This window comes from Euprymna scolopes, chromosome 26, assembly GCF_053919585.1.
Source record: "Euprymna scolopes isolate OS-2025 chromosome 26, ASM5391958v1, whole genome shotgun sequence".
NCBI lineage: Eukaryota > Metazoa > Mollusca > Cephalopoda > Sepiida > Sepiolidae > Euprymna > Euprymna scolopes.
This window is the reverse complement of record NC_136507.1, coordinates 17617397-17631615: the sequence shown is the minus strand read 5'-3', so window position 1 is coordinate 17631615 and position 14219 is coordinate 17617397. Positions and strand designations below refer to the sequence as shown.

Here is a 14219-nt window from a genome sequence, read left to right as displayed (position 1 = left end):
TTCATGTTTTATTTTAACATTACCTTTCTAATGTACTCTAAGCTAGATGTCGCATTTCCCTATATCTGTAACCTAGCTCCCTTCTCTTTTGATGAGAAGCATTAGGCTTCGAAATGCCTACATATAAAAGAGCATTTATAGTCCTTCTTCCCATTGATGCTTTCTCCTTATTGAACTGACAAATAAATTCATATATACCTATATTTATTTATTTTGTCTATAATTTCTTATATATCTATAAAAGTGAAATTGTCTCTGTGTGTGTCTACGTTTCCCTACCAAACTACTCTGTCAATTTTCAGTCTACAGACCCGAGATTTGACATAAGGGGTATTGAGATTTGAGAAAATCTTTTTAATCAGTCTTCAGACAGATATTTTGCTGTCAAGGTGTCAAAGTTCAATGACTTGATCTTTGAAAACTCTACCAAACTCCTCTGCCAATTTTGCGTCTAAGCACTTGAAATTTTAGATGTAGGTTACTTGGACATGGATCAAACTTTTTAATTTGATTTGAGCCCAAAACAATAAATGTTAAGAGGTCAAAATTAAGGTCAAAGTTATACAATTTTTTTACCTCTGTGGTCTCTACTCAGCCAATTTTTGGTCTGAACATTTGAAATTTTACATAAAGTGTATTCAGACATAGGACAAGCTTTTAATCGATTTTTGGCCGAAAATTTGTCTGCCAAGGGACCAAAGTTCAAAAGATTTGACCATTGTGGTTTCTAGCAAACTATTAAGCCAATTTTAGGTCTAAACATTTGTAATTTTACATAAAGGGTATTCAGACATGCAGCAAGCTTTTTAATCAATTTTTGAACGAAAATTTTTCTACCAAGAGGTCAAAGTTGAAAGAATTGACCTTTGCAGATTCTACCAAACTCCTCTGCCAATTTTAGGTCTAAACACTTGAAATTTTTGATGTAGTTTGCCTCAATATGATTCAAACTGTTTAATATATATATATATATATATATATATATATATATATATATATATATGCACATAGTTGTGAACAGTACCTAGGGCTAGAGCAAAGTTAGGCTGAACTGCTAGTATATCTATCATATATATATATATATATATATATATATATATATAAAAGTGAAAGTGTCTGTGTACATTTCCCTACGCAATAACTCTGTCAATTTTAAGCCTACAGATTCGAAATTTGATATACAGAGTACTGAGATTTGGGAAAATCGATGTGATTGGTTTTCGCCCAGAAATTTGGCGATTAAGGGGTCAAAGTTCAACGATTTGACCTTTGAGAACTCTACCAAACTCCTCCTACAATTTTGGGTCTAAACACATGAAATTTTAGATATAGGTTCCTTGGACATGGATCTAACTTAATAACTTGATTGGAGCCCAAAACAATAAATTTTAAGGGGTCATAATAGGGGTCAAAGTTAAAAAAAATTCCCCCCCCCTTTTTTTTTTTTTTTTGCTTAGCATACACCTCAAAACACCCGGGCAACGCCTGCACCCATTTGATTTGAATGTCGTTCTGAATGCGTTTTTAGAATTTAGGTCTCATTTTGATTGATGATGAGTTAAATTGCAATAAAAAAAAAAAAAAAAAAGAAAGGATATTTGTCACGTGTGAGAAAAAAAAATTGAGAGATACCATCAGCAATCCGAAAATAGCAGACTGGATATTGTCACTGATTTACAAGTGCGTCTTGTGCGCTCGTTCCTACTGGTGAACCCGGCAAGATACAAACTACATAAAGAAACGTGAGAGTAAGGTAAATCTGACATTATGTCACGGAAAGTAAACATCCTTAAAACTTTTCAACACTAGAATCAACTGTTTCCTTAAAAGACTCCCTGGAAATGGATTTTTTTAAAAATGAAAATCGCCCCAGACCAGGCAATAAGAATCTAAAAAATTTCTACTTCATAGTCAAAAACTAACCAACCATAAGTGGTAGGTGGAATAGATTCTGACTCGGAAAACAGCAATTCTTCCCCTTTGTCAGGAATATCATTCATGGAGTGTGAAGACTAAAGGACAAAATGAAGAAAGCAAGAGTTACGAGACTGACGAAAGTAAACCAAAAGTTCACTTTTTGGAATCAGCCATGTCTGGCTTATGAACGTTTGATATTTTACAAATCATGAAGGCAGTTGCTAAGCAATATATGAGCAAAAAATGGTCTGTGGAGTTTATAAACTCCATTATGTTTAGTTTTTCGTGTTGAGAGATTTTATATAAAAAAAAAAAGTCTTGAATGAACTTAATAGATAGCAACAACAGAAATGAACATGTGCTCCCCCCCCCCAAAAAAAAATTTTTCTTTGCCTTTAAGCTTTTTATTTTTAATGATTACTTAAATAAACATCGTTGTAATTGCATTTTTTTTAAGTATATATTCACCTTTTTAATGATTTCTGCAGACATAATATTTTATCTTTCCGTTCGTTGTCTATAAGAATTTCCGTTTTTTCTATGTTGGTTTTTCAAATGAAAAATAAAAATAAATAAACGCATCCGCCTCCTCTTCAAAAAAAAAAAAAAAAAAAAAAAACTGAAATGATGAAAGCCAAAGACAGGTACGAGGGGCGTGCAATAAGTAATGCCCCTGACCCACTTCCCATAGCAGTAGAGCAACGAAACTTTGCACAGTTATTAGTCTTTCTCTACATAGGAACCACCCAGAGTTATGCATTTCTCCAATCGTTTGATGCAGCTCTGGAGACCGTTTTTGTAGAACACCCCAGGTTGGTCCTCCAACCATGACGTGATTTCACAAATCAAGGCTGCATCATCTGGGAAACGCTTTCCTTTCAAAAACAACTTCATGGCTGGGAAGAGTTGAAAGTCAGAGGGTGTAAGGTCAGGAGAGTAGGGAGGATGGGGAGGATTTCATAACCACATGCCTGTGCTTCTGATCTGGCGACATGCGAGTTGTGGACTGGAGCAATGTCCTGCAGGAGGAGGGTACCTTTGCTGATCTTGCCCTGCCTCTTGATTTTGATAGGTTCCCTTAATTTCCTCAAAAGTGAAGCATAATAGGCTCCTGTAATTGTGGTACCCTTTGCCAGGAAATCCGTCATCACTACTCCGTCCTGGTCTCAGAAGACTGTGAGTATGACTTTGGCAGCTGAGGGCTGCACCCTTGCCTTCTTTGGAGGTGGTGAGTCCAAGTGCTTCCATTGCATTGACTGGGCTTTGGTCTCTGGATTATAGTGATAGACCCAGGTTTCATCCTATGTAATCAGTCTTTTGAAAAACTTTGACTCATCTTCTTGGTACATTTCCAAATTCATCCTCGAGCACTCGACGCGTTCTCGCTTCTGGAATGGTGTGAGCAACCTGGGAATCCATCTGGCAGACACCTTATGCATATGCAAATGGTCATGAATGATAGTTTCCACAGACCCTGTACTAATCTTGACATCTTGGGCTATTTGGCGAATAGTAATGCACCGCTCTTCCAAAATGGCAGCCTCAACTTGATGGACAGATGCCTCATCAATGGCAGAGGGGGGGCGACTAGGTCTGAGAATTGTTTCCACAGACTTCCGGCCATGTTTAAATTCACGATGCCAGCGTTTTACAAGGTTATATGATGGGGCATTATCACCATAAGTTTCTTTCATTTCATCAAAAGTCTCCTGTGGTGTGCATCCTTTCAAATAGAAAAACCGGATCACTGCTCGACATTCAACAGGCTCTATTTCACACCTGACTCAGTTCAAACACCTGTAAAACAGAAACCACAATTAGTTCAGAGCTGTAATTTGCCACATAACCCGTAGATATATAAATCACTGCACATGCAAAATTTCAGCTAGATCAGACAACTGGAAGTGGGTCAGGGGCATTATTTATTACCCACCCCTCGTATGATTCCCAGATTCTTCATCTATCACAATAAAATGAATTATGTATCTTTTTGTCCAAGCTTGGATTAAACAGAAAAATAACCTGTCTTGGGTATGACCTTAAAAATGGTGAGGCTTCGTTTAGAAGCTGTGGACTTGCCCCTCAGTTACAATTGCTCACAGGTCCACTTTGGCCCAGATTGATAATATCTGTTTGGGCATCTGGTGCTACTGGCTTCTGGACCCAAGAAGCACCAAACATTGATGCTTTTGTTTTTTACTTTCTCTTTGCAAAACTCAATCATGTTCTGCAAAGTAAAAAAGCAAAAAACAAACAATTTTCTTCTACAAAACCAAACCAAACTCCATGAATAAATATTTGAAGATATAAAGAACTTGAAGTAAAAAAAAACTATTTCCAAAATTACTGGATGCAGCATTAAATAATCTGAAAGGGGTTGACATGCTGTAAAAAAACCCCAACGAAACAAAAAAATAAGCACATGCTTTGGACGTCAAGAAAATAGGGTCGCTCCTCTGCAACAGAAAGGGAGGGATTGAATCTATCGTCTCGACTGAGCTCCAGTCTCTGGTTCCACTTTGTAAGAGATCCACAGCAAGAATGTGTCTTACTCCCAACAAACAAAACAAAAATAAAAACAAACAAAAAAATTCTTTTCTCACACCGTGTGCTTAGCATTAGACAGAATTTCCATGAACAGAGTTTCTTTCCAAGAACTTCTCATCTGTGGAACAAATTACATTCACTTTACTATACTATTTCAGATTAATGTACCATCTTCTGATGCTCAATTTAAGGCAAGGGGGGGTGTAGTATCTGTTCTATTCCTACTAGGCATTACCTCCTCCCTTTAGAGGGTAGTATACTATCCTCCCAGGCATTACCTCCTCATTTAGTAATGTAATATGTTCGTTGGTCATAATTAGGGATATGAAAACAGCATATTCTTTTCGTTGTTTTGACTCTTGAGTGTATATCCGACACAGTTAGACAACCGAGAACCACATCGCTCAATATAAAAGCATATAAGATATCAACGGATACACACTCGAGAGTCAAAGCAATGAAAAGAATATGCTGTTATCCTAGCCCTAGTCATGATACACCTTCCTTTGATGAAGGTAGTGTAGTATATGTTCGCTCATAATGATACCACCCAGGATTTGCTAATAATAATAATAATATAGATACCTATTATTTTTAATTACACCAAAATAATAGCTTAAGAGGAATGTCACATATGGCAATTAAGCTACACAGAATATTCTGCATTTCATTTTCGTGAGAATTCATCAGGCTTATGGCAATTAAGCACGCGGCATATTCTGTGTAGCTTAATTGCCATATATATTTTTAAAGCTTACTATCTAGCTCTACCTATGTATTGAGCACCGTTGAAGTAAATACTGAAAACTTACACATAAAAATATACTTTCATATATTAATTTATGTGATTAAATGAAGTAGTCATATATATATATATATATATATACATATATATATAATCACTATCGCTAGATTCAGCCACTCTGATGAGTCGTGGACGACGAAACACGTATCAGTGGCTAATTATATTTTAAAAACAATACATATGCCGCTCCCCATTAAAGGGAGTATCAGATTGGTCAATGGGAAAATTATTCCCAACAAGCATTTAGGTAAAAATGCACTTTCGTATAAATACTTGAATTAATTCAAGAAAGCATCGCTAACAAAAACAAATAAACATATATAAATATATATATATATATATATATATATATATATATATATATATATATATATATATATATATAAATAAACATATATAAATATATATATATATATATATATATATATATATATATATATATATATTAGTGGCCTGGGGAGTAAAGGCTTAACAAATTGAGTCAAAGGCGGCTTTATGGCTGGCTTTGAATGTCCAGAACAGTAGGATTTCTCACTTCTTACACTGATAATTGCGAAAGCATAAAACGATAGTGTCTAGGTATAAAGAATAAACATATATTAATAAAACCATTCTTTAACATAGTTTAGATCAGTTCTTATGAGAATCAATCTCCAAAGCAAAATGAAGCTCAATATTCAAACCATAAATTGTTATTTTAAAATTAGCAATAGACTTTTAAAGGGTTTATTCAGGAGTTTTTTTGCTGTGAATCCGATTTTTTTTTTTTTTTTTCTGTACATTCGACTTTTAATGTTTCTGCGAATCAAGTTCTGGCCTGCATACCCCCCCCCCCCGCACACACACGCACACCTTCTCCATTTCATCATTTATGACTTTGGTGCTTTCCTGGACATTTCTGAAAGTTATTTTTACATGAATTTTCGCCTCGATATTGTATGGTTTTTATTTGGCAGCTTTGATGACTGGATTTTCTTATGCCTACTTGAATATAAGTTTGTTCTTTTTTGCTCTTAAATCGACATTAAATAACAGTATGATATAACCCATCTGAATTTCATTTTATTTTTTTTATTCATTTATGTATAACTAGAAAGGCTACTGGGCATTGCCCGGAGTAAAAGTTTAACATAATTAGTATCCCTCTTTCTTCCCGCCTTCTCTCCTCTCCTCGTACAATTCGAGTAAGTCTTAAGAAATAATTCTGTGAAAAAAAAAAAAAAATAAAATAAATAAAATAAAGAGTTACTTCCCTTTATGTAATAATGTTAAAATATATATGTGCGTCTGGATAACATGAAAATGATATAAATGACTATTTGACCACCAAATCTTTTTTTCCTATAATTTTAGATATTATACATTTTTTTTCCTATGATTTTAGATATTATACATTTTTTTCCTATAATTTTAGATATTATACGATTAAAAAAAAAATGATCAACTTTGTGGGTGTTTGTTGTGCATTTTTCAAGTTTTAGCTGGACATACATACATTTGCTTTTTACATAATGGATTCGACTGTTAACTATAATGCATTTATTTTCAAAACGTTTCATTAATTTTCTTTTCTGTTTTTTTACTTGGGAGTCACCACTTATGGCCAAAAGGCCACTCGAGGATAAGGGTTAATGAATGTAAGATAATAGTGTAGTAATCATTAATGATGTAAATTGGATAGAATTCGATCATTTATGGGGACGGTTCAACAAGAACTTGTTTACATTAGATTTGAAGGCTACCATGAAACGGGAAGTGGAACAGTGTTCAACAGGCTGGTAGTTCTGGGAAAGAATCTTTGTTCATGGAATCTGCGGTTAAATTTAGGCACAGATACAGAGTGGGGGAAATCGTATATAGTGGTTGTAGCTAGTAAAGTGTTTTTTTGTGAAAGTTTGGAAAGAAAGTACCACAGATTGGATTTTAGTCGAGCGCTTGACATGGAAATAATGATAGAGCAGAGACAGGCTCGCAACGTCTCTTCTATGGGGAAGAGGTTGCATGGAAGGGAAAAGGGCATCACCTGCGAAGTTTTGAAGCCAGTTTTGAACTCTACCAAGGCAGGATAGGGCGTGCCGAGCAACTCCTGTCCAGATGAGGCAACAGTACTCCATTTTAGGGCATACTTGGCTCTAATACAGATAGAGAATTGCATCAGCAGTAAAATACCTACTGGAACGCTAGAATGATCCAACCATTTTTTCATGTGTTCCATTTCAGATCAGGAGTGAAGGTCAGTTCCCGAAGCTTGCCTAGACATGGTGCTTATGCCTCCTATTTTATTATTCCACCTGAATGGATCAGAGAAATAGTAAATTGCATTGTCATGATGATTGAACTTATGCATTCACGACGTGAGAGTTTCATCTCTCTGTTGCAGATATTGACAGTCTGAGATTTTAAGAAAGCAACCATGTCATGACGTGCGTCAGAAGCAGAGAGGCATAATTGAATTCCTGGTGAAAGTAGATTGAGAATGGTGGTGACTATGTCGAAAAATAAATTTTGACGCACAAAACAAAGCTTGTTTTAATGGTACCACTCCTGTCTTCGTAGATCTTAAACATTTTGAGTTTAAAAAATAGAAGGCTTTACTTTTGGAATAACTCTCGCATTTTCACTCCAAGTCTAAAATGCAAGTACCTTTTATTTATTTTATTTTTGGTCTCCCGACAAAGGAGGTGTTGAACCTGGTAATTCGCTCCTGTTCATCCATTTGTCTATTCATTTGTTTGTCCTTTTCTCAATAACCACGCCTTGGATTTTTTTTTTTAATTTTGCACAAACATTAGTCATGGTGAAAGTAAATTTTTACCAGATAAAATATATAAGGATATACATGAGAAATGGCCAAACGATACAGTTAAAATTCTTAATTGAATCAATGTTTGAATTTTACTTATTTGTTCTGATTTTTTCAGATTTGAAGAAATCTTTGGACAGCTTTATTCAGGAACAGACCAAACTGTTATTTGATTCGGATGGACAATCCGCAGTTGACCGTGTGCGAAGTGGTCAAGTATCAGTTGACCAACTAGTTGACAAGTGGACAAAGGCTTTTACTCAGGTAAGATTTTTTTTTTGGATGTGGACATAGTATTACGTTTCTGAATTTTTGAGATGAGGATTGGTTATTCGTATTATTTGGATTCATCTGACTACTGTTCTCATCTTGAGTGTCATTTTTACAACATTTCGGTCGATGTAATCTCCAACCTTCTTCAGGTGTATCTTGTTGAGCCTGGGAATTTGGATGTAATTTCGAACGAAATGGAACCCTTTACTTTATGAGGGTAGCATGCTCTTGTTCTATCAGCCATTGTATTTTTCGGTTGCCCACATTGAGAATTGAACCTTCAAAAGAATATTAATTTTACAACTGATTTTTCTAAGTACTCTAATCACTGCACCATGGTTCCTTCTGGAATGGACTGGTCTGGTACAAATTTTGGGAGCCTTAAACCTATTTCTTTTTATTTCTAGTTGTAAATATCACTATTTATTACTGATTTCGAAATTCTAGAGTTAATGAGATTGAATAGAATATAGTCGAGACATAAATTTAATTGAGGATTTGAAGGTGTAGTCCAGTAATTTGAAAATAAATAAATAAAATAAATATTAAAATTTTTTAAAAAATTAGGTTAGAAACACACAGAGGACTTCGGTAATACAGAGATAGACAATTAGTTAAAATAAAACTCTAAAAAATAGAAATACGAAAATAGGGCGACTCATAAATTCCAGAGCAATCAGAAAATGATTAAACAAAATGAACATGAGGAGAGGGGATGTAGGCTCAGCTCCTTGGTATCGTAAATAACAAATCGAAATCTGTTCAGTTATGTATTAATCAGTGTTTGTTTTACCGTCTGATGAGATGCCGTTCTCGAATATTGTTGAATAACATAAAGTTTGTTATTGTCTGAATGGTGTTGAAACAAGGTGTAACGTTCTAAAAAATACACAATATGTTGCTATTTTTTTTTTGTCTTGTTTTTATGAAATCTCTCTCTCTCTCTCTCTCTCTCTCTATATATATATATATATATATATATATATATATATATATATATATATATATAGCTTAGAGAGTTAGGAGAATAGAGTAAATTTAATTCTATAGGAAGAGACATTGGGATAACATAAAGCTCAACAAATTAACATTAGGCTTCGAAATATAAATGTTTGTATACCTTTATTAAATAAATGAACAATTCTATATTCACCAATATATAGTTTTCGTGTTTTCATTTTCCAATCTTATTGTTTCAAGCCTTCATCAAATGATGACTCTGGGTTCAGGTATGGTTTCGTAGCTGAACTTCAGAGTGTCCCAGCAGTATCTTATGATGCTAAATGACTTTGCAATGCAGATAGAACTTTGCTTTGCATTTAAAAAAAAAAATGTATTTCGACTTGTCTGATAGAGAAAAACCTAGATTAGTCAAGAATGTAGAGGTTGAGTTAGCAATAAAATCTCGGTATTTGACTTCTATAGGAAATACGAGTTTCCAGACAATTTAAAACATTCTTGTGAATTTTGATATCTTTTAATCTTACGTCAAAATTATCATCAAATGCTACCGTTAATTTAATGACATATATATATATATATATATATATATATATATATATATATATATATATATATATATATATATATATAACTACTTCATTTATTCGCATAAATTTAATATACGAAAGTATAGATTTATGCGTAAACTTTAAGTATTTACTTCAAAAGTGCTCAATAGAGCTAGTTAGTAATTTATAAAATATATATGGCGATTAAGCTACACTGAATATTCTGCGTTTCATCCAACTATAGGATTCGTTAGGCGCATAAGCCTGACGAATTCTATAGGTGGATGAAACGCAGAATATTCAGTGTAGCTTAATCGCCATATATGTTTTATAAATTACTATATATATATATATATATATATATATATATATATATATATATATATATATATAATCATTAAATAGACACTAGTGTTTCATCCTTTCGGGAATCTTCAGTGCAGGGTGTCACGATTAACACCAGTTGATAGATTCGAACCCGGCAACACAAGCCATCTCTGGCTTGATTAGCAAAGACCGTATCCAATCGGCTACCAGTAAACGCGTGAAATAACGTTGAAATTAAACATTTTATTGTTAACTATTTTTTTACGGCAGTCAGAGTGATCTAATCATTATATGATGATCTATGCATAAGAGCTAAATTGACGGACTTAATTCAACTGGAAGTGTTCAACGATAAGAAACGAATTTCTTATATATATATATATATATATATATATATATATATATATATATATATATATATAGATATAATTATTTACATAATTATTTACTATAATAATAATTAAATACCTTCAGACACTAGTGTTTCATCTTTATATATATATATATATATATATATATATATATATATATATATATATATATATATAATCTGCAGACAGGCTGCTTTACTGTATCATAACTCTTTAGTGCAGCTTGACTAACACCCATTCCAAACCAGAAATCGAACCCACAACCATCTAATTGATAATCAGTAGTTGTATTCTTTCCAATCTATATACCTTGATATGAAAAGCCTATATTTTCTATTTAAAAATTATTAAAACGAACTTCTTAATATACTCAGACGTTTAAAAAAAAAGAAAAAGATTAATTTGCCAAAATTGACCTCAATTGTGTTTTGTCTAGATGTTGCTGACTTTTTAATCTGATGAAAAATCACGTGACGTCTACTGACCCACTTCCCCCCTTCTTCTCTTCCTCCTTCCTCTTTGTCTGCTTTCATGGTTTAAACACTTGACTCTCCCAGCTTCCAATATTTTGTACGTTTGATTTTTTGTCTTCATTTGAGAACATGACTTTGTGAAAGGAAAATAAAAACTCTTCTGTCGCCTGACGAGAGTCGATTGATTATTTTTATAACCAATTGGACCGAAACATGATTTTAATTGTGTAGCGACATTAAAATAATATATAATGAATAAATGAATAAAGAGGAATGGTCCTCCATCTTAATTTCATATAGTCGGATTTTATCCAGTTTTAATAATCATATATATATATATATATATATATATATATATATATATATATATATATATATATATATATATATAACACCTATTAACTTTTGTCTATCCGTATAAACACTATATAGTCGGAAGAGGATACGGGGGGGGGGAATCTATTGCAAAATTCATAATATATGATATTTAGAAACTGGTATGTATTAAACAGCTTTAGAAATTCCAAACTAACCGATCTCTGGCTAAGTCTTTATTTATCCTTTCTTTTATCAAGTTCATTCTTGTTAATCCCTCCCATGTTTTTTTTTTTTTTTACGTTCCTCATTAAAATGGACCTGCCACCTCAACTGTTCTACATCTACTAATCCAAGCATCCGCATCCATTCCTTCATCATCATCATCATCATCATCATCATCATCATCATCATCATCATCATCATCATCAATTTAACACCCGTTTGACATGCTGGCATGTGTTGGACGGATTTTATAAATAGATGTCAAAACTAATCTATCTCTGCCCGGGTCTTAATTTATCCCTCTTTCTCTCAAGTGCACTGTTATTGCTTCCTCCATTGTTTTACTTGGTCCTTCCCTGTGAACTGGACCTGCCACCTCAACCGTTCTACAGCTACTAGCATGCTCATCCATTCTCTTCTTCTTCTTCTTCTTCTTCTTCTTCTTCGTCATCATCATCAATTTAACGTCTGTTTTACACGCTGCCATGTGTTGGACAACTTTTATAAAAGGACATCCAAACTAAGATATCTCTGGCTAGGTTTTTATTTATCCTTCTTTCTCTCAAGTCCATCCTTATCACTTCCTAACCAGTTTCCTTTGGCCTTCCTTCCCCTAGTTAAGTTTCATCGATCTGTGAAAACACTGTATAGCTGAAGGAGGGTGTTAGTAGGCTAGGGGTTACTTGTAAATCTATGACCAAAACTCTCACATTACATAATATTTGGAAACCCATCTTGCATGGATGATATTTTTGTCAGAAAGGTATGATTTATTTTATTTTTTTCCAGAAGGAAGTCAGTATTGTTTGAATGGGATGGCTTAAGTATTTTTTTTTTATTAATATTGTCGGAGAGTGTGGGGGGGGGATAGATTGGAGAAGGGGAGGGGGCAAATCCAGACTACTTATCTTCTGTCTGAAGACAACGAAGTCTATTATGGATTAACCAGTTATTTTTAGAGATGTCGGAAAACAATAGTTTGGAGAATGATAGGACGCGATTTCGGACTGGGAATTGAGGCATATGATACGAAATAATCATTATTGATTGTTCAGTCTGTGCACTGGAAGGGAAAAGCGGGGAAGGGCAGTAAGCCATGATTTTTCTAAGAATTGAGAAAAGCTATCTGTCACTTGTAAATATCTGAGGCCCTCTATGGTGATATCTTTAAGTAGTCTCGTCGGGCGAGCAAGCAACCAAGCTTGGTGGTTAGAGCAAGAAACTCAAGGTTGTGAAATCTGAATATTATGTATCTGGATTTTTGAGATTTGAGGTTGAAGGTTCAATCCTCAGTGCGGGTAACACTCAAAATACAATTGTGAATTACTTAGAACTTTTGCCCAGTCATGCCTGATGGAAAGACACTATGCTCTTCCCGTGGATTAATTAAAAGATTCCGTTCGAAATTCCATACAAACTCCCGAGTTTGACAGAAACATTCCTGAGTTTGACAAAATACAACTGAAGAAGGTCGAGGGTTATCTAGGCTTCAGCCTCTGTCCCATCAACGAAATGTTGCATCCCTTTGCCTGTTCTACAAGTACTTTAATGGTGAATACTCTGATGAACTACAAGCACTTGTACCCTCTCGATGTGAGTACTCCCGATAAACCCGACAAGTAGCTAAGTCCCACCCCTTCACTGTAGAAATCCCTAGGTGTAAGAAAGCCTTCTACTCCAATAGTTTCTTCCCCAGAACTGCTAGACTTTGGAACTCCCTTCCGGAATTCTGCTTTCCCAACTGTACTGACATGCAGAAGTTCAAGTGTAATGTGAACAGACATCTTGCTACTCATCTCTCTTCATGATATCCCTGCAACTTATGTCCCCGATAGTAGCCCCCTACTTTAAAGTGGCACTGTGCCTTGTTTGGGGTGATAATTTAAAAAATAAATAAATAAAAATCAAGATAAGAACAGTAGTTCTACAAATCAAAATAATACGACATCTGAATATGTTGTAGCTTTGCAGATAATAATCAAAACAAACGTAGCGATATAATTAACAAAAAAGTTTATTAGTATGTAACAGAAGTACACGTTATGATACTGAGACCATAGCTGCCACAAATCATTACCGGTATCTACTTTCTTCCCACCGCAGAAAGATATGATAAGATTGGAAGGTGGGGAAAGTGAAGCCAGTGCTCTTAAAGGAGAAACACTTTAGCCTACTAAAAATTGCCCGAGCAGCCCTGTTGCCATTCTCCAGGCAGCGCACTGAAGGCATTGATCAATAAATTTACTCCACAGTTGTTACAGTACTTGGAAAATCAGGGTTAAAAGGGATATTCTCTTGAAGGTTGACGGTTCAATTCTCAGTGTGAGGAACCGAAAAATACAATTGCAAATTACTTAGGACTTCTATCCAATTATGGCTGACGGAACAAGAGCATGCTACCCTTATGAAATAAATAAAGAGTTCCATTTAAAATTCTGTTCAGTTTCCCGAGTTTGACAAGACACACCTGAAGAAGGTTAGAGGTTACATTTTTCAAAACTTTATGAAAATGACACTCAAGATAAGAACAGTAGTCTGAAGAATCCAAATAATATGAATAACCAATCCTCATCTCAAAAATTCAGAAAGGACTGACGTTATTTTGGAGTTTTCCTTCTCTAAGAGTAGTTACCCTGTCCTGTCTACCCTATT

The 14219-nt window shown here is 34.4% G+C and overlaps 1 protein-coding gene across 2 annotated transcripts in view; it reads left to right on the top strand.

The window, feature by feature from the left end:
• The window catches only part of LOC145247938 (FERRY endosomal RAB5 effector complex subunit 3-like), an 807792-nt gene that overhangs the window by 680960 nt on the left and 112613 nt on the right, over positions 1 to 14219 (top strand). For both annotated transcript variants that reach the window (XM_080109577.1, XM_080109576.1), the window contains exon 4: positions 8191 to 8336. In XM_080109577.1, coding sequence (XP_079965703.1) covers positions 8191 to 8336 — 146 coding nt within the window. The remainder of the gene's footprint in view (positions 1 to 8190; positions 8337 to 14219) is intronic.